The following is a 27,635-nucleotide window of genomic DNA, read 5'->3' as shown; positions in this document are numbered from 1 at the left end:
CCATTTCACAGTATGAATAACTGCATTTGAAACAACCCCTGACAGCTACAGTATGAAGAGAGAACACCCTGCAGTTTCATTGCACCGTGCTCAGTGACCTGCAATAGATGAGCAGTAACACAGGACATGGGGGACGGCCTCTGCCCAAGTAGCCCCCCAGCACTCTTGGAACAAACATGTCCCCCACTCGATCCCATGGCACTACAAGAAAGTATAGGAAAAAAATGTAATTATTTGAATGACTGACTGAAGCTCCCCTACACCAACACCCTAACCATGCCAAGGCAGGACTTCAGAAGGCACAGCACAGGTAACCAAGCAACGGCAAGTACCATTTCTGCTGCACACCTCTCAAGCCCAAGATGAGGAAGAAGAGAAGGAGCAAATAGATTCACCTAAAGAAAGGAAAAACTAGGAAGAAAAAAGCTGAAGATTTAAACGGGTATTCCCTTGTCTTTTAAACAAAAATGGAAGGTTGTGGTTGCAAAAAGCCCTTAAAAAAATCATCACTCATTCAGGAATCATCACTGTAACAGATCCAAGCAGCATGCATTTGTCCTGTATTTCTGTAAAGGGGGAAAACAAATATATCCTTATTCCTGCAAAGTTCGCAGTGTCACACAGCAGAAACCAGTCCTGAGCACTTTGAGGAGTTTTAAGTACTAACACATCTCTGTCCCACCAAACTGCTGTAAAAAAAAAAAAAAAAAGGCCCTTCCTGCAAGACTAGATGACTCAGAAAGCTCAAGTCAGAAAATCCCTTCAACTATGGTCAGAGCTAGCGAGGAGCCTCTAACAACAAAGCAGTAATTACACATGATAATGTATTTTTTGACAATTCAATTTTCCACTTGGGAGTCCAGTCACTCATACCCCTCCCTCCACCTGCTCTCCTTCCCCCCTACTCATCTCTTCCATATATAGGGCATTTATCAGTTATCCACATCATACTAGGCCTACCTTTCTCCTAGAGAACTTCCAAATGAGCAAGACCCATGTCATCACCACACACAGCACAACTATCCTCTCTGGTTCAAAACAGTTCTGCTCTTAACAGAGGACTCAGTGTACACTCAAGGTCATTCCCCAAATTACAGGGACAATAATCTTCTGCATATAGTTAAAATGTCATTAGCCCTCCATATCCACCATGTTGGTTTCTCCCACTCCCTGATAATATACTGCCATTTATGCTCCACATCACAGCTCTGCACATTTAGCAATTCCATTCCCTGCTAGCGATATTTGACAATAAGAGCATTTTAAAGGCTAATTACAAATTTCACTTGAACAGAAATTGGTACTGGGCCAATCTGTAAGCTCTTTAATAAGCTTTCAAACTTCACACCAGGGAAGACTGTTCTCCACCAGGAGCAGTGACATAGCTCTAAAAGCAAAGGTGGAAATCTTGCCACTGCAAGATGAGGAGGGAAGGTCACAGCTCTGATTCTCCTTGCAGCACTGCACCTTCTCCATGTGACTCTTTCCTTGAAAATATGCTGCCCATGTTTCATGAACAAAAAAACTAAAAAAGCCAGTTCAGATACCATGAAAATAATGAAAAGCAGTATCAAAAACCCCTCGGTTCACAGTTTTATCAGAAGAGGAACAAAGACCAGTATGACAGAAAGCAGGTCAAGGACTCAAAAGCTAGAAATTCATAAAATTAAGGATGCATGGTCACACATATGCTTGAAGCATGGCATTTTCTGAGAACAACGGTGTCTCAAGATGGTCTCCCAGTTTTCAAAAGGATAGAAGAACCCAAGGCAAAGTGTCTCAAGCACTTCAGCATCTAGTCCCATATCAGAACAAATGTTTTCTGCCTATATATACACCAGACTTAGCACAGAAAACAGCAATCCCACCTGTGGATGCTTCTTACCACCCTTGTACTGCTGCCACTTTTTCTCTCTGTGTTCACAATACGTGGTGAAATAACATTTCAGCCAGATCATCTTTCTGAGGGGAAGATTCTGCAAACCACCCTCCGTGCTACCTGCTTGATAACCAGGGTGGAACTGAAAAGGGTAGTTGATGAAGTGATGGTCAACAGAACATTGGTCCTGTTTTAAGGGTACAAGACTAGCGCCGAGGAAAACTACAGAAGGGCTTTCTGTGCAAGATTCAAGGCAAGTCATAATTTTTCCCTGTGGTCAGTGACTATGTGGCATCACAAGGAGATGTCACACCTGACACACTGAAATACTGCTGTCAGAGTGGCTGACTGCCCAGAGAATCCCAGCTGGAATCTGTGCTAACCATGTGCACCAAGTACACAGTTGTTGGGAAGTCTCCAACTGTGAGCTCAACCCACAGACACTAGAAAAAGAAGAGTTGTGAGTGTTACACATGTAAAGCGCACACATGAATAGTATCTATTTGACAGAGATTAAACCCATGAATATGTAAAACATCCTTAGCTTTTAACATACCTAAACATTTTCCCCATCAGGAGGTGCCACACTAAAAGAATGATTTGGGATGGTAGCAAACTCTTCTATACACAGGCGGGCCTTTAAGAGGCCAACAGAACCACTCTTGCCAAAGGGTTACATATCTACTCCCTACACACTATTAAAACACATTTTCATCACCTTGGAGACTTCTTTGAGGGCAGGAAGTCATGGTACAACTGCAAGCATCACACACTCACTTTGAAAGGCAAACCATAAGTTCTGACCACTGCCCAATCTCTAAAAGCTGAGAATAAAAAAGTGGTAGGAAAGGAGTTATCTGTTTCCAGTCTTATTCTCTCAATTCATACATATTTTACTGACATGTTTGCAGGGTTTTCCAACTAATTATAGATCTAGGGGGAAGAATTTAACCTAGAACGTCCAGACTATCAAAACATGAGTACCTGAACACAGACTACTAGAGTAGGAAACACGAAGAAACCGAATATGTGTGTTAATAAATGCTATAATTATTAATGTGTGCGCACACCAAGCTTATCAGAAGTGCCAAGGTATTTGAAAAGCACTATTGAAAGACAGCCATTTGCCAGCAACATTATCATCACCATATTTTCTAGTTGGTTTTGATTGAATTCAGTGACATCAACTTAATCCCACAGGACAGTATCATTCACTTTTATAATAGCTACTGACCTTATTTCTGTGTTTGAGCCCTGTTGTAGTGTCATGACTAAATGTGGCAAGCAACAAATCTCACTCTGTCAGCAGCCAGCGCCTGTCCTTTCTCCTTTTAAAGCTTTCATTCATTTCTGCAATTTTTTTTAAAGTCATGCTGCTTCAAAACAGCTGATCCAGATGGTGGATATTTGGATTTCAACCTTCCCACATGGTGATGTGGCTCAAGAAAATAAAAACTGTTGCTACCTGCTGCTGACCTACTTTAATTTGCTTCCTGCCATACAAAAGGATAAAGAATACAGTTCATTGAACTAGTCTTCCACACCTACCAACTGTTATGTAGGAAATACAAAATAAAATTAAGAGAGAAAGGAGAAGGAAAGAAAAAAAAAAAAACCAGCAGCATGATCCCATGGACAGTAGGGGGGAGCAATTCTCACCTCTATCATAGTCATCTTCCTCTATTGCTTTTTCCTGAAGCCTCTGAAGCCGCAAGATCAAGGATTTTATCTAGGCAAAGAAAAAAAAGTTAATTATGAAGAAGAAGTTGCATTTAAAAGTATTTAGACTCTTAACCTCTACATAATATAATGGCTTACTAAATCACTACAATGTCCAAATTTTGATAATTAAGCCCAGTATTTGTTAATTAGACAGACCTATTTGGAAGTCAGTTGAACTGAAGCTACTTGAGCCAAGCATGGCTTTAGTCCAAACACATACAGAGAATAACAAATGATATTTCTTCAAAAGAAAAGGAGATCATGTGATCACAGGATATTTTTCACCCTTTGACTAAATCAAAGTAGGATTATTAGAGGATTCTGTCAGCATGACATATACTTCTGATCACGCTGTACTCAACAGTGTGTTCTCCAGCCCATTCCAACAATTTTTTCCCTGAGTTTTGCACAGAATACAATATTTCCATATGCAAACCACATTTTATTCTGTAACTAGAAAGAGAAATGCAGTATGAATATTTTGGAACAGGTATACTCATGTCATGGGTCAGAAGACAGTATTCATATACACCCAACAAAGTTTCATTAAAATACAATTTAGGCTCATCTACATAATGTCGATGTTTGCATTTTCAGTTCACAATCCAAATGCTGGATGAAGAAAAAAGCAGAACACCAAGAATACCTAAACCACATACAGACTGCTCTCACACCCAAAAAGAAACTTCTACCATAATAAAGTGTTATTTCAGAAGCTAATGCTTTTCTTTGTTAACATCAAAGAGTCTGGACTAAAGTTCTAAATTTACTAAAAATTTGTAAGGCTAGGTGTGCATTCCAAGGCCTTTACAAGTTTTTACTGTAAAAAGAAATTGGTTAGAAGGTAGGTTTAGTCCTCTCCTCATTGTCATGCTAGCCATAGCCTAGCAGGTCTACAGTTACAAGACTGAAATGTGTTTCTTATTAAATTTATACATGACAGGTACCAAACAAGCCAATATCAGCACTGAAAAAGGTAAGACTGGAAAAAAAGCAGCATATATTCCTACAGTCCAAAGCCTGAAAGTGCTTGGGAAAGCATTTTCCAACACAACAAAATCCATGCTTTAGACATTCTGCATTTACAGAGTACTTCACTCCTCCCTGAAACTCTTTCATATTTAATCCCTATATTTAAACTCTAAATTGAATAGAGAAAAAGAGGTACAGCCAGTCAACAACTTCATAGAAGCACTCAGTTATTGAGACTACACAATCAACACACAAATTAGGCAAGACCTTTAAATTCAGGATATCCCTTCTAAACATGGTATGTGAAAGTGGACTAGTCAGAAAAGAACTATAAAAAATAAAGCCAGAAAAGTATCCAAAAATGGCTGATTAATAATAGGCTATAGGATGGCCCAGAAGAAAAACAAACACAAAACATTGTATATATTCCCATTTCCTCAAGGCTTTATTTTATTTTGGTTTTCATATCCTGAAACTCCAATCTTTTTTCTCTGAGGTTGCTGAGGAATGTGTAAGATACTGAAGGGAGGAGCTCTGAATTCTCATCGTAAACTATTTTCTGTATTTTATGCCTGACTTTTGACAGAGCTTTAAAGAAGCCTGCAGGAGGAATGATTCAAACGACACTTTTTTTCACATGTATGATGTATAACAACCATCTGTACTGCAATACAGCTTTGCTCCTGTTTGCAGTGTTTGTTCCATCATGTGCTACAGGGGCAGGTCATTTAAAGTCTGCTTGGGTACCACAGCCCAGGTTCACCCACGGCAAACTGACTGATGCTGCCACAGTAAAATGTTTTCTATTTGCAGGCTGCTAAGACATTTGGAGCTCAACTCAGAGAGCTGCTTCAGCATGGCACGTCCTAAATCTGTACCAGATGATGATCACTTTTGTTTTTAAGTACAGAGAATGCATAATTTTAACAATTTTGGTATTGTCTCCTTTTCTTGACTGCAGTTGCCTTTGTTCCTTTCTGAAAACTTTAAGACTTGCTCATTATCATTACAATAGGAAGGTGCTTCAAATTAAACATACACGACTGGCTAACCAAGGGCAAAGACATCTGAGGGCACAAATCCCCAGTTCTCCTTTAAACGAATTAATGAATACAGAAATTCAAAATAGCAATGTTTCATTTGTGCCTATCAAAAAAAGTACTGAAAAGAAAGAAAAATAACTTCCTATTTTGATTGTGTTATATATTCCCAAATTTGTAGCAAATTAATTTCCCAAACCATCCCAGACCACAGGCACATTGTCATTCCAGGCATGAAGCCAAAGAAACTGCTCCATGTCAATGTGTGTGAAGTCTGTAAATAACAGAACCTAGTTTGAGTTCTACATGAATCCTCTATGGAAAGAAAGTATTAGAGAGCATTGCAGGCCCAGGTCAGATGTCATGCAGAAAAAAGCAATAGTAAAAGTTTCTCAACATTCTGTCTTACCCAGACAGCAGGGTTGTGCTAAGTCTCCCCAGAGCAGGTTCTTTCATCAGGCCTAAAGACAATACAGTGTATCTCAACAGTTATGTGTCTGAGCTGAGAAGTCACAAGAATCTGAGTTTCTGAAAGGCACTAATGAAAAAATTCAAAAAACCCAACCAACCCAACAAAGAAAAACCAAACGAAAAGCCCACCACACCAGAAAAACCCCACTACCTACTCAGTGCGCCTTGAACAAATTAGTGAAATACATTGTGTCCATATTAATCTCTAGATTACTGCTTCCTGGTTGCATAACAAATCTAGTATTTGGTTCCTTGGAGCAGGTAAACTCAGAATTATTTTCCTCCAATGCCCACCCTGCCATCCCAGAAACCATATAACAAAACACAGATGATCCTTCTTAAAGTTTCCTCACCCATCTCCCATAAAGGACACAGTGAATGACTGCCTGTACACATCGCAGGTGTAAGTGTGGGTATATACATACATGCAGAAATAAAGACTCCTGACTCACTGTTCCACTACTCCTCTGTGGTGGAAGGAAAAAAAAAAGTTCCATTCCCAGTTGGAGGCAGAGAGGGACTTGACCCCCATTTTTCTTCATGGGGGGAGAGTACCCATCTCTTTGATTACATGCTACTCTCACACAGTTGCCTCACTCCAGGAAATCTCTAGCTAAACTTAAACATTTCCAGTTAAAAAGTTTAACATTGTTAAATCATGATGCTTCAAGAAAAGAGTTATTATCATCCCCAAATTTTGTACTACATATACCCCAAACTGCAGAAAAAACAGCCACCTGTGAAAGAAAACAGTGCTTAATGAACTCAGAAAGTGATGTGTGACATTAGAAGTGAGTTTCAGGTGAACACAGAATAGGGTACTGCAACAACATCACCTTTTTTCTGAAGAACCAACCAAAACCTATTCTCTCACTTTTATCATACAGAGCATTACTGTAAAACTCTTTGAACAAATGCTACAAAAGCCATTAGTACCTGAACTCCAATGTAAACTTTGATTTCAGAACTATAAATAAAAATGTTTTGAGGGACAGGGAGAGGAATCAAAACCAAAGTGAGATTACTGACCTTTAGTGTACTGCGGTTGCCAAGCAAGCAATCCTGCAGCACTGGTTCATATTTTTTCATCAAAATATCCCAGTTACGGTCACTAACAGTAAAGTTACTTTCGTAGCCTGAGGTGACAGAAGAGCCAGCAGATGCTGCATCCAAGGAATCTGTAGAATATGAAAATGTTGCATCTATATCTGAGAGAGAGAGAGTCTCACAGTCCTGGAATTTATCATTCACAGGGTTCTCATGTTCATGCTCCAAATCCTCACTGGACCTGGAGAAGCAACATGGATCTCCCAAGTTCTCATGAGTTTGTGACATCTCTTCTGGCTTCTGCAGACTTCCTGTGGTTTTGGGATGCAGAACAATCTCAGTTTCCTCAACAGTTGATTTGCCTTCAACATCATTTACTCCAGAGGCCGAGTTCAGGGAGAGCTGTATGAAGCTGAAACTTGAACTAAAACTATCTAAACTATTGTGTGCAACAGCAGAATTAGAAATATCATCTCTGTTTTGACATTCACAGTTGTTATTCACTTCTGTTCGATCCAAAGCATACATATTTGGGGGCATGCTCACTTTAGCACTGTGGTTTTTCTGCCATGTGCAGCATACAGCAGAAACATCTCCTTTGCTTGTTGCGGCAGCAGGGTAAGCTGCTCTCACTGTGTTTTCTGACCGTGGACTCTTGCAACATGATAGATTTTTGCAGCATCCTAGCATATTTCCAGTAGTGGTCAACATTGTTACCCCATCAGCAGGAACTACAGTGCTACTAACTGCACTACAGCGCAGGAATTCAAAGTTATTTTGGCATTGTCTGCATAGAGTGCAGTTCTCAAAGTCTCCACAACCCTGCCTTCCATGTTGGAGCTCTCCTGGTCTGGATGGTTTGCAGGCACCAAGGGACTGAAACTCTATCTGTTGCTGAACTTCTGGTCTCATGTATCCAGGTCTTTTTGCCAGCTTCTTTTTACGAAGGGAGCCTGCAGGCATTAACTGTTGGTGATCATCTGGGGGAGGGAAAAAGAGTCAGTGAAATGCTTCTGCAGTTTTATAGGCTTAACACATTGTAGCACCTGAAAATAGTTGTTTCTGAAATTTCAAGCAGCACGCATTGTTTTCCATTTCAACGAAACAAAGACAATGACCATACTGCAGATAGAGAACACAGCATGTATTCATTCACTTTCTAAAGAATTTGCACCTGGTTTTAAGCGAACTCACTAACAGTCTTGTCCATCAGGACACAAACCTGGATATAATGAATCACCTCATCTTCCCTATTCACAATACCAGTCTACTTTTTCATTCTCAACTTGCTTAACAGCACATTAAAGGACAGACTTTTAAGTCTCTCAGAATGATGGTAGACTTACAAGCACATGTAAGACAGGACTGAATCTGCATCCAACAAGGTGAGAACCATACTCACAAGGAAATTTTGTTCATAACCTATTGTTGCTTGTGTCCAGTTTCTTGTGTCCATATCCATGCTTTAATTGTATGAGTAGCAAGTGGTTCAGATTCTGCTTCCAGAACAGATGCAATTCTGTAGCACCCTGTGGATGCAGATATCAGTCTAATGAAATATTGTAGAAGTTGTCATTTAGATTTATGGTACTACCTATCGTACAAAATATAGAGTTAAAGGAGAAGCTTTGCATGCAGAACCATCAGTCCTAGAAAACTAATGCTTTCTAGCATTACTGAAGTATTAGTATCATTAAGGAAGGGCCTTTGCTCAATAACTCTATTTCCTCACACATACCTTACTTACATAGATGTAAAGATAAATTTGCTGTTTGCAGAGAATACAAAACAAACAAACAATCAACCAAAAAAACCCCATGATATAAATCACAGCGAACATTAAAAGCAGGACATCAGAACTGATGTGCTGTCTATGTTTTCTGCATATTTCTATATATATTATGGGTGAAGGATTATGTGGCAATTACTTTCAGTTTCTCAGTTTACTGCTAGTTAAAAGGTATTCCATTTGTCTGTCCTGCACACAATAATGGGAATACAAGCTTTGTGCTATCATCCATTTTGTATCATGGAAACATATTGACTGGACCTATTTGCTGGAATCACCCTTCAAGGGAATCTGATGTCTAGCTGAATTATGCCCTCTACTCACTGAAACAGAATCAAATTGCCAGAATCTCAGGTATTAGATATATCCATATCCCACACACAGAGTTTTTCCAAAAACGCAAGTTTCAGATTTTTTTCTTTACATTTAATATTCATCTCTCATCACGATCCTTTGTCAATTTTTACATTGACAGATGTGCACATAATCTAAACTACTCAGCAACTCCTAACACAGGTCTCATACACACCTCACTACAAGGACATCCTGTACAAGAATTTAAGCATTAGACCTGAAACTTTCCAGGAGAATTTTCCCGACATTCATTACATTCTCTCCAAATAACCTTCAACAAAAGCAGTTGATATATTTTCCATATACTAGAATAGTGGCACATCTCACCATGAGACTGCAGTTAGGCCTCTGTATTCTGCTTCCTATCACCATAAATTAGAATATCCCAGCTATCTCTTACATTCTCTTTTGTCTGAGGAAAAAAGAATCACAGAAATCAAAAGTAAAAAAGGTCACAGAATCCATCGGTCTGTCTACAATAAAAAGACAGTGAAATGCTGTACTGGCAGCAATTTAATAGAAGTCTTAACAAACAGAAACCACTCTTGGAGCAAGGGAAAAAATTCAATAAAATGTTCTTTAGAATTTAATTCTTTTAGTTTATATACAAAACAACAGCCTAAATTTGACTTCAGCAGAAGAAATCAGTCATGTAGGAAAAAAAAAATCATTCTAGGACTGCATATACTTCCTCACCATTTAAAAAGGCTAGTCACAGGCCTCATCTGTAAAAAGTCAAAGATTTTCTGCTTTAATTAAAATCAGTTTAAAATTGATCTCACTAAATCACTATGAATTTCTAAAGCAGACAGATAATTACAGCTCTTTAAACACCAAATTTAAACTAAGCTAATGTAAATAGGGTTTAAATTGGCCAAAGCATTAGATATTCACACCAACTGAACTGGATGCAATTCTAAATATTATTAGAGCCAAAGGGGTAGAATTCCAGTATCCTCAACAAGTTCACACAAAACCCATACATCTCTGCATTCCTCACAACATTTGCAGGTAATCTAAGCACGTTTGGCATTCGGCTCTTTTAGGGACTCCAGGTCTGTCTCCCAGTGAGTCCAGCAGCCCAAGTTACTCATCTGGATACCAGTACAGACCACTGTCTGAATTATCCTCAAGATTATAGTCCAAGCCACGACCCATCCAGAGGATGCTACCAGGAGAGAGCTGCAAGTCCTTCACCCCAATGTAGCTGCCTCTGAGCACAAGGCAGAGTGGCCAGAGCTGGCACCAACATGAACACTCACACCTTTGCCCAAAGGATAAGGGAGGGAGAAGGCAGTGGCCACAGCCTGATCCCCAGTTCCAGCTAGAGAGCAGTCATGGTGCCCTCAGCCATCACAAAACCCAGCCAGGAAGTTACTATGACCTTGGGCATACTGTTTGGGCATTGTTTACCTTTCTGTCATGTCCCTTTTCTCAAGATTAGAATAATTTCCGTCGTTTATCATCACCTATCTGAAATTTAGTTACAGAGACTTTGTTTCTCTGCATAGCCTCCCAACCATAGCTTGCTTCGTCTGCACATCAGATACAGAAACTACCCTGAACCAATTCAGGTATCTTGTTAAATAAAGACAGGCCTCAAATTCATCTTATAATTCTCTCAATTTCAAGAACATCAAATAACATTTCACAATTAACTACAAGACTATCAGAATGGAAACAACTGAAGGTAATTTTTAAATCCTACATAACAGTGTTTCATGCATTATATCAGACATGCATTTAGAAAAAGAGTGAAGTCCCAAATGGAAGAGCCTTTCAATTGTAGTATTACAAATCAACTTTAAAAAAAATATATTTTACAATCTTAGAAGATGATGCAATATATATTCTAATGGCAAGTATGTGCAAATTACTTCAAATTATAAAAGCCCAGAAGCAATCATAACAGCTCTTTCACCACAGCAATCTTTCCTGATGACCAATATTTCATAGAAGCTAACAGTTCACATCCAGAGCACAGGGAAAAAGAAAATAGTCTACTGCTGTAAAGCGATGTTGTTCACATCTTAGTTCACACCAGTGAGATGAAAGAGGGAGAGGTGAAGCCAAAGAGCATTTCCCACTGATGAAAAGAGCACGTTCTCTTGTATCCAGCCTGATGCTAAAGAACAACAATCATTTAATTTATTTTAGATCATCGGTCTTTGTTTTCAGCCACAAAAGTGTCATTTCAGGTTTTTTGATCAAAAGCTCTAGTAGCATCTGTGGATGAAAAGGTATAACCACCTTACACTTTTGTTAAGTACACTAGAATTTTACAGATCAGTACAGAAACTCTGAAACGATCACCTCCTCACGCCTGCTTTAAGCATGTAATGCAAAATGCTTGGAAGCTCATCAAGTCCTTTCTGAAAGTAAGTGAGAAATTATATATGCAGTTTTAAAGATAGCTCAACTATGTGAATACACATATATTACATACAACTGATTTTTATTAGATTAACAAATTCACCTTCACAGCATTTGTGGGTGGTAACTGTGGTGGGGAGGAAAAGGTCATATTCAAAGTCAACTATCAAAGTACTGCTCCAAGCAATTTCTGTAGTGCTGCTTTTGTTAAGGAAGCCTTAAACACCTGCATCAAACTGTACACAAACAAAGTAAGTGAGATGAAAATATTTATTATTTACAAACACATACACAAATGTTTAACCTATCAGGAACAAAAACGAACCATTCTGAGGGATTAATCAATCTGACATGACAACAACTATTACTGTTCAGTTCCTAAGTCATAGAAATACATAAAATGTTGTAGGTTCTTAATGGGTTACAGTTTGACTCATTTGCTGAATTTCAGAGATACCACTAAATATTCAAAATAAGATGGCACTGATCCCAACATAGCCTCTGTTAAAAGTACTGTTACAGAAGTCTCAAGCAAAAAAAAGCCAGGAAAGCCCAAGACCCTTGCGATTAACATCAGTGTAATCCTGTTACAGACACTTCTCACACTTCTCGTTCTCCAGCTGTTATTACATCTCACTTCCCAAATTCATCTGTGGTTGATGTGCCTCAACCCAAATCACTCTCCAAACCTGCTTACACAACTCACTGATATATTTCACCCAACCCACGGATATCCACCTTGGCTAGCTAGAACTGCCAAACTCACATAACTAGCTGCCTAACAACAGTTTTTAGGCTCCTCAGTCATCACTTACCCTACACCCAGCTCAGCAATCCATCCTGTCGACCATCTGATGGACAACAAAACACCGTGGAAGGAGAACACAAGTAGGTCTGGAAGAACAAGCCAGTACCAGCACTGGGTGCCTTCAGCACAGTCAATAACAGAAAGCACTTCCCCACAAATATCCAGCCCAATTTTATCCAAACCTTTAAGTATAATTCTCTTTAACTTCTAGGTAAATAACTGAGAATAATTTATCCAGTTTTCAAAGAGGCAGATGGACACACAAGTTGCAAGCCTACAGAGAATATTCACAATAGAAAAAAATCAATGCTTATTTCAGGAGTTGGGGGGGTGTAAATTTTGTTGTTCTTCATGGAGAAAAAACGTTTTGTTCCCTGTTTCAGTGCAAAATTCTGTAGAGGCAGCCCATGCAAATGTCTAAAGTGGAGAGAACACCCTGTTCTTTCAGTCAAGATCTGACAACAGCTTTAAATATTACATAGAAATAGGGGAGCAAGGATATTGCATAGAAACCGTGAAGTTTGCTTAGGTCATAAATTAATTTGCAAACAACACTTAATGGGTTTGCAATCATATCTTATAAAAGTATTTCACCAAACACGCGTGAAACTGCGAAATTAGTACACAGCAGTCCTTTTCAAGAATGGTCTATTTAACACAACACACTTCTCTTTCATCACTCTGTCTACAGAGTGACAGCATGGATTCCCACTGCTTCTGCTCAGTCAGATCATCTACAGCAAGACTCTAATATAAAACTCATCGGGGGGGGAGGGGGGAAGAATTTAAAAAAAAAAAAAGTGAAGTGTGAGAGCACATTGACAGCAGTCAATTTCTAATTCAAGCACAGTTTGAGTGCTCCAGCTTGGAGATTTGAATTTTTAATTTCACCAAGAGAGTGGGTTCCAAATTAAGCATCTGATGCACAGTCAGTCTGAAACCAGAATTGAGTTTACTGAAATAGAAAGTAATTTTCTCTTAACAGCTCAGTAGTGATCACTATAATGAAAATAAAACAACGTGGCAGTTCCTATATTGCCAAGGGTGAGGAGTCCGAATTCTTCTAGTTTTACAATTTAATATCAGTCCTGGGACAAATACTCCTCCTTTGCCTGATGAAAGAAGTTCACCTTACAGCCGCAGTCCGGCTGTCAGATGCAGTGCCCATGAGGTCTAGGCAACAATGGAGACGGAATGGAGCTCCAGACACAAGGAAACCTGAGCACTAAGTTCCCACAGAAAGCACACCACCCCAGGATGCAGCTTAAATATAAGATACTATAAAAGCCAGGCATGAACACAAACTGCAGTTACAACTGTGCTCAGGACACAAGGCCAACCTGTAGCTAGAAGGAAAGCAAAAAAAGTGGTGCTGGTCCATCACCCTGTTCCCCCTGAAATGAAAATCTCAGGGCTTCACATGAAGCCCTGCAACTCTTTATGCTCCAACAAAATTTCTGTACTCAGGTATTCTTTGCTCTTTGCAGCAGCAACTGTGTGAACTGTACTTCTGCCAGCTGACAATAAACTTGCCACTCTAAGTGGCAAGATGAAGATTCTCAGCTGAACCCACGAGGCACAGACTGCAGCACTGCTCTCCCATCCTCAACAGCGGCACAAGTGACTTCAGTTAACACAAGTCCTTGCTAAATGCCAGTAGATTACTCAGTATCATCATCAGCCTGCAGATGTTATAACCTGTGAGGGGTCAACCTTTGTGCTCCAGCAAGCAGACTGCAGTTCCCTCGGAGACCTTCACCGCTACACAGGAAAGACACACACAATATCCCTTTTGAGACCTTTGCTGAGAATATGGCTTGATCTTTACAAACCTTACCCAAGGCTGTAGACAGACAAAACAGAAGTTGGAAGTTTGTTTTATTGGGCCTGAGAATACAAAAGTGAGGACATGAGCTATATCCGTTTCCTCTAGCATGGAGGAAAAAAGTAGACTGTTCAGGAAATTCTGAGATTATGTATGAACAAGCTATGGAAGAAGTACTATAGCAGATATTGCTGCAACTGCAGGAGAATACTAACCACTGGCAAGAACACCTCTCTTCTAGCAGAAATTACTGGTCCTTCTAAATACAGTGGGACAGAAGTCACTCTGCCTAGAACAAGTCAGATATCTTAAAAAGAATTTTAAAAAATTAACACTCCAAGAAAGAATAGAGTTTCTCTCTAGAAGGCAATGGCATTGAATTACAGAATGTAGCACACATGGTAGCACAGAGCAACAACGGCAATCAATACAGAGGATGAGAAGATCTCAAGAAATGATCACGGAGCACTCAAAGAAGGCACCCACCAGTGCTAGACAGCTCGCTGTCTATACCTTCCCAGGTGTGAGCCCTAGCATTAGAGGCCAAACTTGGTATTTCCAACCCACATCACCAGGTACTGCAGGAGCACAGATTTGAGCAACTGCTTACTCATCTCCAGGTAGGAGTTGAGAGTTACCCCATGTACCTGACACCATGACTAAAGACTCAACAGGACCAAAGCACGTTCATGCACAGTCAAAAGCCATTTGACTTCCACTAGAAGCAGACAAGGATCAGGGAGTACAGTCAAGTAGCAGCCAGTCAGACTCTAGACTGAGTGAAGACATCATCAACACCAATAGATTTACTTTGACTGTCACCTTACTCATTTTTGTCTCCATCCCAACGCTGCACACACTTTTCACCACTCCCATCAAACCCTGCATTCTTTTACACTAACTTCCGTTGCATTTCAATCCTCGCTCCCTATTTACCTCTCTCAAACCAAGCACTCATTTCTCTTCAAGTGAAAAAGAGAATTAATCCAGAAATCATTCTATTTGCTGCCCTGGATCTTTTGACCAAACTCTGCATAGGTCACACTTCACACCACACAGTCTAGAGCGATAACAAAGCTCCCAAACAATGTTCAAAGCCACAGAGAGATACCCTCTTTCCCAATATCATTCCTCAATACCACTTCCCTGGTCCTTTCCAGTTTATTCTTTTCATCCTGAGCCCAAAATGCATAAGCCTCCCTTCATCTCCCTTGACAGCATTCCTCTCACAACAGCAAAAAAGCATGCCTCAACTTACCTCCAAAAATCCTCTTCCTATGAGCCTCCAGGCCCTCCAGCTCCTCAGACCACCCCATCCCTTCCTAGATGGAGAGCCTTCCTACTTCACACTTCCCATCTGAGCAGGGCTCAGAAGTTTCTAGGCTTCCCCAGGTGCATTTAAAAGGAACCCAACCCCACTTCAGCTGTGTTCACTGATTTCATCGCTTCCCTCCAGGTGCTCAGCCTTTTAGTTACCAGGACTTCAGCCAGTTCTCAGGGCTCCGTTTACCTCTTTCACAGCACACACAAGAGTTAGTATGACAATCTAAACCAAACCTCACTCTAAAGGCACACTGACTCCATTCATCCCCTTTGAGATCATCTCAATGAAAACACTCTTGAAAGAGCTTCTTTCCCATGACTCTAAATCACTGCTATTCATGTCTAGGAAATCAAGACAATTACCTGCCACAATTTACTCTGGCAGTCTCCCTGGGCTAACATATATTACCTAATAATACAGGCTACACTTCACTTATTAACACATGTCTATGCTGCTCAACAAAAGCACACTTTTGCCCTAAGTTTTTTTTAACATATTTCTGTCACATGCTATTTGTAATTCACTGAAGTACTACTACCTACGTACAAAGCCCTAGGATCTGCCACCTTTCATCGAGCCTTACTTGTCTGCTTTTGTTACCTAGGTACATTAAAGCATAGTATTAACCTTTAAGGAAATTGTACCCTTATATGAGATAGCTTGCAGATGTTTCTTGGGTGCCAAGGCCCCTGTGTGATACTGTAATGAAACAGTCTTCTGTAGAATACTTCAAGTTAAAAAAATAATGAGAAGTACACTCAAAAATCAGACTGGCCTTTCAAAAATATTCTCTCTATTAAAAGAATAAGCCAATGAAGCAGTTTTTTAGGTCAGCATATTCCAGATTCAGCTTAGCATTTTAAGTGGATAAAAAAGGTGCATATTGTACCATATGGCGTTAAACACGCACACCTGAATAGATCTGCTTCAGTAACAAAAAGCTTGGCAGAGGAAAACTTTGAGTGTCATTCAAATTGTTTTCCAGAATAAATATAGATGGTTAGCTCGTTACTTCCAATACTTTTTTCTTTTTAATTTATTACTTGTTTTAGAAAACCTGAATTCTGAACCCAGGATTAGCAGGATTCTGTGCAAAGTAGCTCACATGTGCCTATCCTTTCAGGTGTATGGGACAGGTCCGTGGGTACTACTAGTGTAGTAGCAGCAGTAGCAGATTTCTTCCCCTGCTTCTTTCAGGTTTACATACAATACTCCTGACAAGTATTACTATTAAGAAGTAGCAGGCAGAACTGCTGTAGTTTCCTTTCAAGGAAAGCAATGCATTTTCAGAGACATTTGATCTCATCAGTTCTGAGGTACAGCAGTGGTCTGATGCATTGCTTTGTGGTTAGAGCAGGCCATGTGAGAAGCTATATGACTTACCCCAGTCACAAAGCATGCTCAAGACAGAAAAATTACTAAAACAGGACTCCTGAAAGACAGCTAGAAAATAAGTATTTTTACTATAAGAATACACCTAAGGCTTTGTACTTTTAGAACTCCCACCTTCATGGAATAGATTGGAGATTTAAAAGTAGCACTTGGATGAATTTTATCTTTATATTATCTAAACTATCAAACCTTGGAGTCCCAGGTCCCCCCTGAGGCAGACTCTGCAATAATGCTATCCTGTCCAATGAATTTTTACTCAAAACTTCAGGTTTAACTTACATTTTCACCAGAAATTTGAAGCAAATACAAACATCATATTTAGATGACTCCTTAACTTAGCCATAATGACTTGAACCTGTCTACACTTGTGTACTCGGAACTGAAACAAGTCTATACTAATCCACAGATCTGAGACTGGAAAATATATTTATAAAATATCTGTGTCAAGGAAGTCCACTAAGAGAGTCCATAGATATAAGTAGTTAATTGACAGGTTTCTTTCACTTCTGAGTGAAACAGTGCTACTTTTATGCTAGAAACCTTTTAAATTTTCTCCTGACTAGGGGAAAAGGAATCACAGCATTTTGAACACAGTTGCAAAAGTTTCACAACCTAGAAAGTATCCTCTCTTTCCAAACCTCTGTGAGCAGGAACACCTTGCATGACTAGCCTTAAAAAAAAACAAAGAGATGACAATAAAATTGTGAGAGATATCGAGAAGATACATGTATTTTCATTTCTGTACAATAAAAGTGTCATAGTGCTTTATTGAACAAAAACATATGAAATGTCTTGAACTTAAATTACCTTAAAGTCTGAGTCATAAGCAAGGACTCTGCACCAGAGAAAGCCATGAAGGCAGAACTAAGAACATCTCTGAGGTTAGAATGCCCTCTTTGGGTATAAAGATATATTTGCAGCAATGATAAATTTCATTAAGTACAGTGCTATTTTATGGTATAGAAAGGAAAGTAAATCAAAGAATGCCAAGTGTGCTACTCTAAGACTTCCAAAGATGTTAGAAATTACCTTCTAATTACCCTCTACTGGTAACAATTTTCTGAAGATGCTACATACCAGTAGCAAGGATGACAGCAATCCATACACAGCAGCGCACAGAGATAGGTCAAGAAAGAGATGGGCATAACTTAGAACAAAAAAGGTTCCAACTGGATACTAAGAAAAACTTTTTCATCCTGAGAGCAGCCAAGAGGTAGAGCAGGTTGCACTGTCCTTGGAGCTTTTCAGGGCCCAACAGCATAAAGCCCTGAGTGACCTGACAGAACCTCAGAGTTAGTCCAGCTTTAAACAGGGAATTGGACCAGAAACTATCTGAAGCTCCCTCCAACCCAAACTATCCTATTATACATCTAAGATTTAAATATATATGTCAGGATTTCAGTATTCCACTAGTTAACTATACACAGAAGTTGAAGAGTTTCATTTCTGAAGATGCATACCACCTTACAAGAAAGCAACTTATCTGATTTAACTCCACAAAGGAGTCACAAGTAAATTAAAAAACAATAGTTCCATCACATCCTGGAAGCTGAAAACAGCTGACTTTCAATGAATAAAGTTCAGAATAAAGTTCAGTACTAGAAATAAATAAGTTCTCAAACAGCATTTAAGCATCCAACACACACACAGAGAAATCACAAGTTTTGGGATGGTCAGGGCCTTAAGCAAGGCAGACACAGGAAGGCATAAGAACACAGGAACTCCAACTGTTCCACAGCAGAAGGCCTTTAGTAGTTAGCTGGTGATTAAACAATGCTCACGAGCATCACTTAAATGTCACTTTGATCTACTGCAGTTATTTCACAAAATCTTTATTACTGAGGGTTTTTTATTGGCTGTAACAAATATTGGAGAGCATTTCTCTCAAGGCATTATTTGGTTTACTACATTAAAAATTATTTTGATACCTTTTCCTAGGCTGCTTGCCAACTGGAGGACAAGATGGAGCCATCTGTGAGACTATAACTCTCTGAAGACACTTTCCTTTCAAAAACATAATCCCTTAAATGGTTCCAAGGGCATTACACACAGAGAAAAATCTAACATCACATCTGAACAGCTGCAACAAAACCTGCCTCTCACACAAACTTCCTAGCAAGGCAAGGAGGATGACCACCTCTGCCCAGGGAATACTGCCACTTTCCTATCCAGCATGAAGTCTGATTATGACATGAGCAGGGAAAAAGTCAAACTTGAAAACTCTGCCACACAGCTGTATCAGGCAGCCATAAGTGTGACAGAGGTGTGTATGTTCTATATAACTGAATTAAGTAGTAATACAGCTATTTCTATATCTTCTCTTTCTTGGTTTGGTTTTTGAGGGATTTCTGGGGCTGGTCTTGTTCTTCTTCCACTACTAAGCAATGTTGGTGCTCAAAATACATCCACAGGCTGCTACCCAGAATTCCTAATTGTCCTCTGCACTATCTTTAGCTGGTCTGTTTGATTTTGATTATTATTACTACTAGTATTATTCCCTACTTGCTCCCTGCATTGTAATCCTCCTTTTAAAAACTCCTCTCATATTTTATATCATGATTTTCAAGTCATTAGAGATCACTTTTAGACAGCTAACATGTAGAACAATTACTCCTAAGAGACCTAGAAGAAAGACAGTAACCCCATGTACTTCTCATGGCTTGCACTGAACAGTCATACTGGCCTCTCAGCATTAAAACAACAACCAATTTAAACTTGCTAAGGCTACACATAACACCTAGGCTTTCAATTTTATGGCCAGGCAAAGCACAGAGAGTTTCACTAAGGGCAGCACACAAAGCAGTAATGTAAGAAGTATGTGTGCATCCAGATTCAGGAGAAAGGTCTGAACTCTCATCAGGAAATTCAGTGCCACACCACACTCACCAGAAGCACAACCAAAGGGTTGCTACACACCGTCACTAGTCATAACAAAGCTAAATTATTTTTAAATTATATGAAATTAATTCAGAAGGTGAATGGCATGAATATACAGACTCTTCAACCCAAAGATGGAAAACCTTACTAACTGCACTCTAAAGGATAAACAGAAGGCCCTAAAGAACAACTGGGCAAGTCAGTAGGTTTCACAAAGTGCAATCAGAATTGTTATGGATTGTTCTTCCCAAAACAGCAACACTGGTTACTACCTCACAGTGCTACCCCATACAGAAAAAGTTGGTAACAAATGTACTTCATAACTATATTCAAGGTGGGCAGAAAACACCTTATTGGCTAACATGAAATGGTTCCTAACTTGACCCTAGAACAGATGACTCCATGGAAAATTCTGTCATTGGCAAAAGGTGGTGCCATAGCAGGAAAATTCTCAATCTGCTAAAAAAACAAATACCCTATCGCTATTGCTTACTGCAAACAAAGAAAGAAGTGGAAGCTGATCTTTTCTGACCTTACAGCAATCTGAGACCCCTGGCAAAACTGGATTTTCCCATCTACATTCACACAGGAAGCAGACATCCAGCTCTGGTGCACTGCTCAAAGGGAACTATTAAGTGAAGCAGCTCTTCTCATAGCCAAGTCTGTACGAGGCCCCCACAGACCACCTGCATGGGAACACCACAGCAGCTGTCCCTCCATGACCACGTTCAGGTTCCCAATGGAAAAGGTAAACACAATACCTGTTGATTATTAACTAGTTTGGGAGCAAAACCACACAGAAGATCAGCTGCTCTGGTGTGGCACTCAAGGCAACAGTGACCAGGCCCTTCTCACACAATTTCATTGAGGGTCTCCTCAAGATTTCACAGCTCTAAGCAAATAAAAATGTACTGCTCCCCTAAACAAGGGCTCTGGCAGAACGGGAGCAAGTTTTCAGCATGGTTCCCTGGCAAAACAGTGCTGCCCCACTGCAGTGGCAGCATAGTCTGGGACCATCCGGGGTGTCTGAGAGCATCCCATGCTTCTGAGACTCCACACCACTGCTAAAGCAGAGATATCAGCACCCTATCCGCATCACTCCCACTGGGGACACAGCAACAAAAAAGATGTTACCATTAAGGAAATCTTACTATAGCAATATAAATCATCACCAAACTCAGCAGGTGTTTGTCACATTCTCCCAAGATTGGTGTGCCTATGGCTCTGCAAGAGCAGAGCTAGGAATGCAACACAGCCACAGCTCAGCCTGAGCTATTAGTGCAAATACTGACAGGTTAATGCACTACTCACAAAACGGGAACAGCCAGGCCCCAGCAAATGGCTGTGCTGCCCATTTCCCTCCATCATCTGGGTCTCCATGGACCATCAGCAACAGGAAGCACCTGGAATTTAGACCAGCACAATGAAATTCAATCTCATTCCTGCCTCAGTTACCATCCTTGTCCAAAATCCTAAAAGAGAATGGAAAGTTTTTGTTCCCAAAGCCATGCTCTCCAACAAGAGGAGAAAACTAAATTGATATGATCAGTTTAGCCCTTGCAACAGAGTCAGATACTTTATGGAGCTGAGACAGCCTGGATTTACCACACTGAACAGGGTCGGTGATGTTCCTTCCTTGGAACCTCATTGTGTTTCCCTGAAGTAAGGCATTTATGTGTGTGGGAAAGGGGAACAACCAGACCACACACATTAGTGACATAAAGGAAAACCCTGTGGCTATAAGCATCTGGCCTTGAAAGTAGTCTCCCCTAGGCACCATTCCAGGTGCCTGTGTATCTACAAGAGTGATAACCCATAAGACTAAGCTGGTATGTCAGTGGAAAGGATGCTTACCAACATATCATTAAAGATTGGTAGCAAAATACTTTAAGCATCCCACTAAAACGGCATGAAAGCAGTTTAGTAGCATGAAAACACTATTCTTTCCCTTCCCAAGCTCTCTGGAGACTTTATGGCTTTCCAAAAACAAAACAAGAAGATCCTAAGAATGGTCTCCTTTGATGCTCAAAACTTATTTTTCAGACCTTAAACCTTGGTGATTTAAACTCAAAGTGCTGTCAGACAGATGAGCTGAGCTAGGGACTAAGCTGCTCACCCCATTAATCAGCAAAGTCACAGCTGAGCTGGGCAGGGTACATCTCAAGGATGAAGGACCACCACCTCCCTAAGATCCTGCTTTATGGTGAACTTGCCACTGGCTGCCGCAAGAGAGGAGCCCCGAAGAAAAGATACAAGGACTCCTTGAAACAACATCTCAGCCTTGGCCATATTTAGCAACATCACTGGTCTACTCTGGCCTCAAATTGGGAGGTCTGGAGACACACCATCTATAACGCTGCTGCTTCCTTTGAGAACGCACGCAGGATCACTCTTGAGGAGAAGAGACAACACAGAACAAATTGTGTCTTGTAGAATATACCACCCAAGGAGTCTTTCTGCTGTGCCTTTTGCAACCGGACATGCCTATCTCCTATTGGCCTTTTTAGCCACCAGTGTGCTTGTAACAAACATGAGCCCTCCCCAAATCTTTGTTCGCGAAGCCGAGCCATGATCATGAAGCCATTGACAAACTTCATTACCTACAGACATATTGAAAACATCACTATCATTTGATTCTAATTTTCCATTATTATTCACACTTAAGCAAGGTCTTGAAAAGCTACACCAATGCCACAGCTACTAACCCTTCCATTCCTGTTTAGTTTTAGAATGCTCTCTATCAACCTCTTGACTTCACTCTACAGGTTGCCTCAAAGTTTCCCTACTAAGAGATTTTCCTCTGTAATGGTTTCCTGCCCCACTGACCTCTCAGCCCAGCAAAGCAAAACTTTCAACAAGAGCACACTAAACCCCTCCAACCAACCAGCTCTTCAGCCACTGTAGAGAACAAGGAAAGTTCACACACATGACATTCTTTCTGCTCTTTTTTTCCAGGAGTCACTTTTCCCACAGAGCTCTTTTCCAATGAGATTTTATAATCTGAGCATACATACAGTGTGTTTAGCAAATTTCTGTTCATTCTGACTTGGTTACTGTTTCATTCAATCCATAAATACAGGTAATGCATACAACTTTGAAACTAAAGCACTAAGCACTACTAAGAAAATGCATTTTCCACTTTCCATCCCTAATTCTGAGTACAGAGCTGTTTATGTAGTAAATATTTACTTTTCAAGGTAAAATCTAATATTTAGGTGGGGTTTTTTTACACTTGTCACTGTTACAAATAAACAGAGTGACGGAAGGCAAAAAGAGCAGAGTAATTAGACAATTTACCCTGACATCAGGGTCACACAACTAACACACCTATTTGTAAGGCAGCAAGAGGGGAAGGGAGGAGGGGGTGAGAAAGAACAGAATTTGCCATCGATCATACTCATTAGACAGCAAGGCCCCAGTTAGAAATTTATCACACACAGATAATAAGAGCTGTTCTGGAAGGAAGCGTGGCAGTAAGATGAAGGAGGGTCTGAAACAGAGCAAGCAGCATTTTACAGTACATACAAAAGGGAGACAGAATCCAAATTCTGCATGTCCCAAAGGAATCACACTGAACAAAGAAACCCTACTTGAGGCAAGCACATGATCTCACCCCTCTGCCTGCAGACTTCAGATTACTCATTAAGCCACTTCACATTCTCGGCATCAATAAATAGGAAAGCAACTCCATGTCAATTGCTAATTCAATTTCCATAGAGAAGACTGATGTTTAACAAACAAAGTATGTCCATAGTGGATCTCAGCTTCCACTGCAGCAGTAGCTAGCAGGCTTGATGAAGAAACATTTCTCCCTGAAAGCATTTTTCAGATGAGCTGTTAATGGAATCTGTGCCCATAGGCTAAAGAAGAAGAAAAAAGAAAAAAGTGTTAAATAATGTTAACATTACACAGAATTAAGGAAACACCTCCAAATAAGGATACTACCATGCTTAACATAAGCACAGCAGCCTTCTTCAGTGCGAGAGGGCCAAGTTTTATCTCGTGTGACTGTTGATTTACAAAAGGCGCATTCATTCCGAATACATAAGGGTTTTTCAACAGTTTTCCTTCAAGAATATTGAATAGTATTACAACATATCCTGGGTTCAATCCTAATCTAAGCGACACAGCATGAAAGGACTGCTTTCTGGAAAAAGACACAAGATGGCACGGATGAACTTGGAAATCACTATGGCAACTCTGCAGGTTCCTTTCTGTTCACCTTGGAGGCCAATACTCCAAAGGAGGTACGGAAACCCCTTTACACAGGAGTCATTAATACGCATTATGGCCAAAACCAGAAAAGGTCACAGCCTGTCTCTGCTCAATTAGAAAGACAATTTGCTCAAAAAAACACGATACTGAAATGAGAGGAAAAATAAAAATCATAACTCCCAAGGAGCACTCGTGAGGTGTCACACACTCCAGTAAATCTCACTTAAAAGGTCAGGTGGCTCAGTAGTTGTCAAAGGCTCAAGCTATGGCGAGGAAAAAAAGCCTAACCGAGTGTGCCTAATTTGTGAACAAAGTCAGAATTAACCTTTAGGGTTTTCCCTTTTGTCAGTACAAAACATTGTTTGCAGTGCTTTCTGTCCTCCTGTTCGTCACAATTAATTTATCCTGGTGCTAATAAATCCTCTTTTCTTTCACGGCTCCACTACAATTCCAGCAGCAGCAGCTTAGGCCCAAAGTTTTGACTTCACTTTACTGACAGGAACAAAGGATTATTTATCTAAATTTAAAGAGGGAGGAAACCAGTGGCAATACAATACTTGCCTCTGACCGTTCTTTAGAGTGCTGCTGCACTGCAATTATCAGTATCATGTATGAGAACACGCCGTTTGCAGTGTCCAGTCTCAAAGAGCTGTACAGAAAATTGATAACTCTGATAGTATCAAGCACTAGGAAGAAAAAAAGACATAGTTGGACATGATCCTAATCTCAAGTGTACAAAACACTGTGCATAAGCATTTGGGGGTTCATGCACATTCCCTTGGGTATATTGCCACGATCACAATATTTTAAGAAACCAAAAACCTCTAAACTCAGCTTTTTTAACTTTTAAATCAAATATTTAAACACTCTCACTTTTCAGCTTCATAAGGGTCTAAAAGCCCTATCAATCGTAATAAATGTACTGTAGCTTTAACTGGAAAACCACTGTCAATGTCTTCCTAGAGTGAACCACAACAATTTTAACTTCAGCAATGACATGAGGGAATACCCATACAACATAATTAAAGGGACTTCAGTATTTAAACACCAAGAAAAGTTTAATAAAGTAGAACTTCTCCCATTTTCAAGAGTTACCGTAAGGCCAATTGCAAACTGACAAGTAAATGAACAAATAAGAAAGGACAAAAACAGAAATAATGCATCCCAGTGTACTTCAGTAACTTCTTTGAAAACTCATATACTTTTAATTACCAGCAGCACTAGCTTGTATACCTTCTGCAGCATATTCTGTGAAAGCCCTTATTATAAAAGCACTTCACTGCAGAACTCTTAAACTGCTATGTAAGAGTATAGCAAGAAGTTACTCAAGCACTTGTACGGAAAGATTAGCCTGGATTACCAAAATACGAATGAACTGTTTTCTATTAAATCGTTGGCAAGGAAGATGAAAAAACAGCAGAAATGCACCCAGTGAGCGATACAGCTTTCTTCACCAGCTGTCCTGGAAAAGGTGAAGTGCTTTCTTCCAAAATTTCCCAAGGCTCCAGCCTTTTGCCAGCACCAGTATAGGTAACAAGGGCAGTCCTAGCTCAGGACAGCTGACTGCTGCTGCTCTGAGGGAGGAGGAGAGCAGCTCATCCACATAAGAGGTCACGGTCTTATAAAATTCAGTTATTTATAAGTATATATGCACAGAGTTTTCGTTGGGATGGCATTTTCCTTTTTCTTCCTTAAGCCAAGACTGGAGATATTATGTGGGTGACTCTTCTAAAAGCACTATTACTTCCCTCTTTTTGTTTATTAAAAAAAAAAAAAAAAAAAAAAAAAAAAAACACAACAAATTATACATCTTCGTATCATTATAACTGCGTTCACCAGCCGAAGAGAAATTCGAGGGGTTTATTGAGGTAAAAACAGTTCTGTTATTTAAAAGTTGCAAGACTGTTTCTTAGACTACAGTTACTGTGAAACAAATGCCAACAAGAGCGGGGGCTTAGAAAAAAAAAAAAAAAGGAAACATTATAAAATCCTAAAACTTTCAGACTTTGAAATGAAAGATCCGTGTTTTATTTACGAGGGAAAACAAACCACAAACAAACAAAAGAAACCCAAACCAAAACATTAGTAAATTCCCTCCATACTCAACACGACTCCCCGGGGCTGCCGACTCTCCCAGCCCTAGGGTACCTCCAGCCGAGCCGCCCGGCCCCTCCAGCAGGGCGAAGCGCTGCCGGCCCCGGCCCCATCAGGGGTCCCAGTCGCCCCCTGCCCGTTCACGGGCTCCGCCGGAGCTCCCCGGCCGAGCACCCGCCGTCCCCCCCTTCCCGTCGGCGGCCGCCCCGCCCTCCCCCGCAACACCCGCGGCTCCCTCGGGCCGCCCCGCTCACCTGAGCCCGCCGCGTCCCCCCCGCCGCCGCGGCGCCGCCTGTCGGTACCGCCCGCCCGGGGCTGCGGCCGCCACATCCCGGCCCCCCCGTCCCACACCGGGGCGGAAAGCGGCCGTGGCGCCGGCCCCTCCCCGCCAGGGGCGGGCCGCAAGCAGCCCCGCCGCCCTGGGGAAGGAGAGGGCGGCGGGCGGGACCGGCTCCGGAGGGTGGTGCGGGTGGCGGCGGTGCGGGAGCGGCGGTGGGGCCAGGGTTGTTCGCACGCACGGTCCCAGAGAACAAGGGCCCTCCAGTTCCTGCTTGCGCGGTGGTCTCGGGCTGTACGGTTTCTGCTCTCGCAGGTCTGCGGGACACCGCCGTTAAGTTAGGAGGGATGAAGAATCACAGAATGGGTCAGGTTAGAAGGGACCACTGTGGGTCATCTGGTCCAACCTCCCTGCTCAAGCAGGGTCATCCTAGATCACATGGCACAGGATTGTGTCCAGATGGTTCTTGAATATCTCCAGTGAAGGAGACTCCACAACCTCTCTGGGCAATGTGTTCTAGCATGCAGTCACCCTCACAATAAAGAATTCTGCCAAGTGCCTCTTGTCCTATTGGTTGGCATCACTGAGAAGAGCCTGGATCCATCTTCTTGGCATTCCCGCTTTAGTGAGGGTATTCCTCCCTCAAATACATTGATGCTTCTCTCGGTCATCTCTTCTCAAGGCTGAACAGGCCCAACTCCCTCAGCCTGTCCTCATAGGTGAGATACTCCAATCCCTTACTGAACTTTGCAGCCCTCTGCTGGACCCGCTCCAGGAACTCCATGTCCCTCTTGTACTGTGGAGCCCAGAACTGGAAACAGCACTCCAGATGAGGCCTCACCAGAGCTGGGTAGAGGAGCAGGATCACCTCCCTTGACCTACTGTCAATGCTCTTCCTAATGCATCTCAGGATTCCATTGGTCTTGGCCACTAGGACACATCACTGGTTCATGAACAGCTTGTTGTCCACCAGGACCCGCAGGTCCTTCTCCACAGAGCTACTTTCCAATAGGTCGGCCCTCAACCTGTATGGGTGCTTGGGGTTATTCTGCCCCAGGTGCAGGACACCACCTATGTTACACGTACAGAGGTCTATTGCTTCCCTCTTCCACATCCCAGCATCACGGGGATCTGGCTAAGCAAAATGTATATGCCAAACATACTCTTGGGAAACGA

General features: G+C 41.1%; 1 protein-coding gene across 1 annotated transcript in view; it reads right to left on the bottom strand.

Moving 5' to 3' along the window:
- Window positions 1-26,483, bottom strand: part of DISC1 (DISC1 scaffold protein) — a 193,626-nt gene extending 167,143 nt beyond the window's left edge. The window contains exons 1-3 of the mRNA XM_027657391.1: window positions 26,437-26,483; window positions 7,114-8,111; window positions 3,539-3,608 (exon numbers count right to left, since the gene is read on the bottom strand). Coding sequence (XP_027513192.1) covers window positions 3,539-3,608; window positions 7,114-8,094 — 1,051 coding nt within the window. The 5' untranslated portion in view covers window positions 8,095-8,111; window positions 26,437-26,483. The remainder of the gene's footprint in view (window positions 1-3,538; window positions 3,609-7,113; window positions 8,112-26,436) is intronic.
- Window positions 26,484-27,635: the final 1,152 nt, after the last annotated feature.

This window comes from Corapipo altera, unplaced genomic scaffold, assembly GCF_003945725.1.
Source record: "Corapipo altera isolate COAL_440 unplaced genomic scaffold, ASM394572v1 2c, whole genome shotgun sequence".
Taxonomy (NCBI): domain Eukaryota; kingdom Metazoa; phylum Chordata; class Aves; order Passeriformes; family Pipridae; genus Corapipo; species Corapipo altera.
This window is presented reverse-complemented; position numbering and strand designations above follow the sequence as displayed.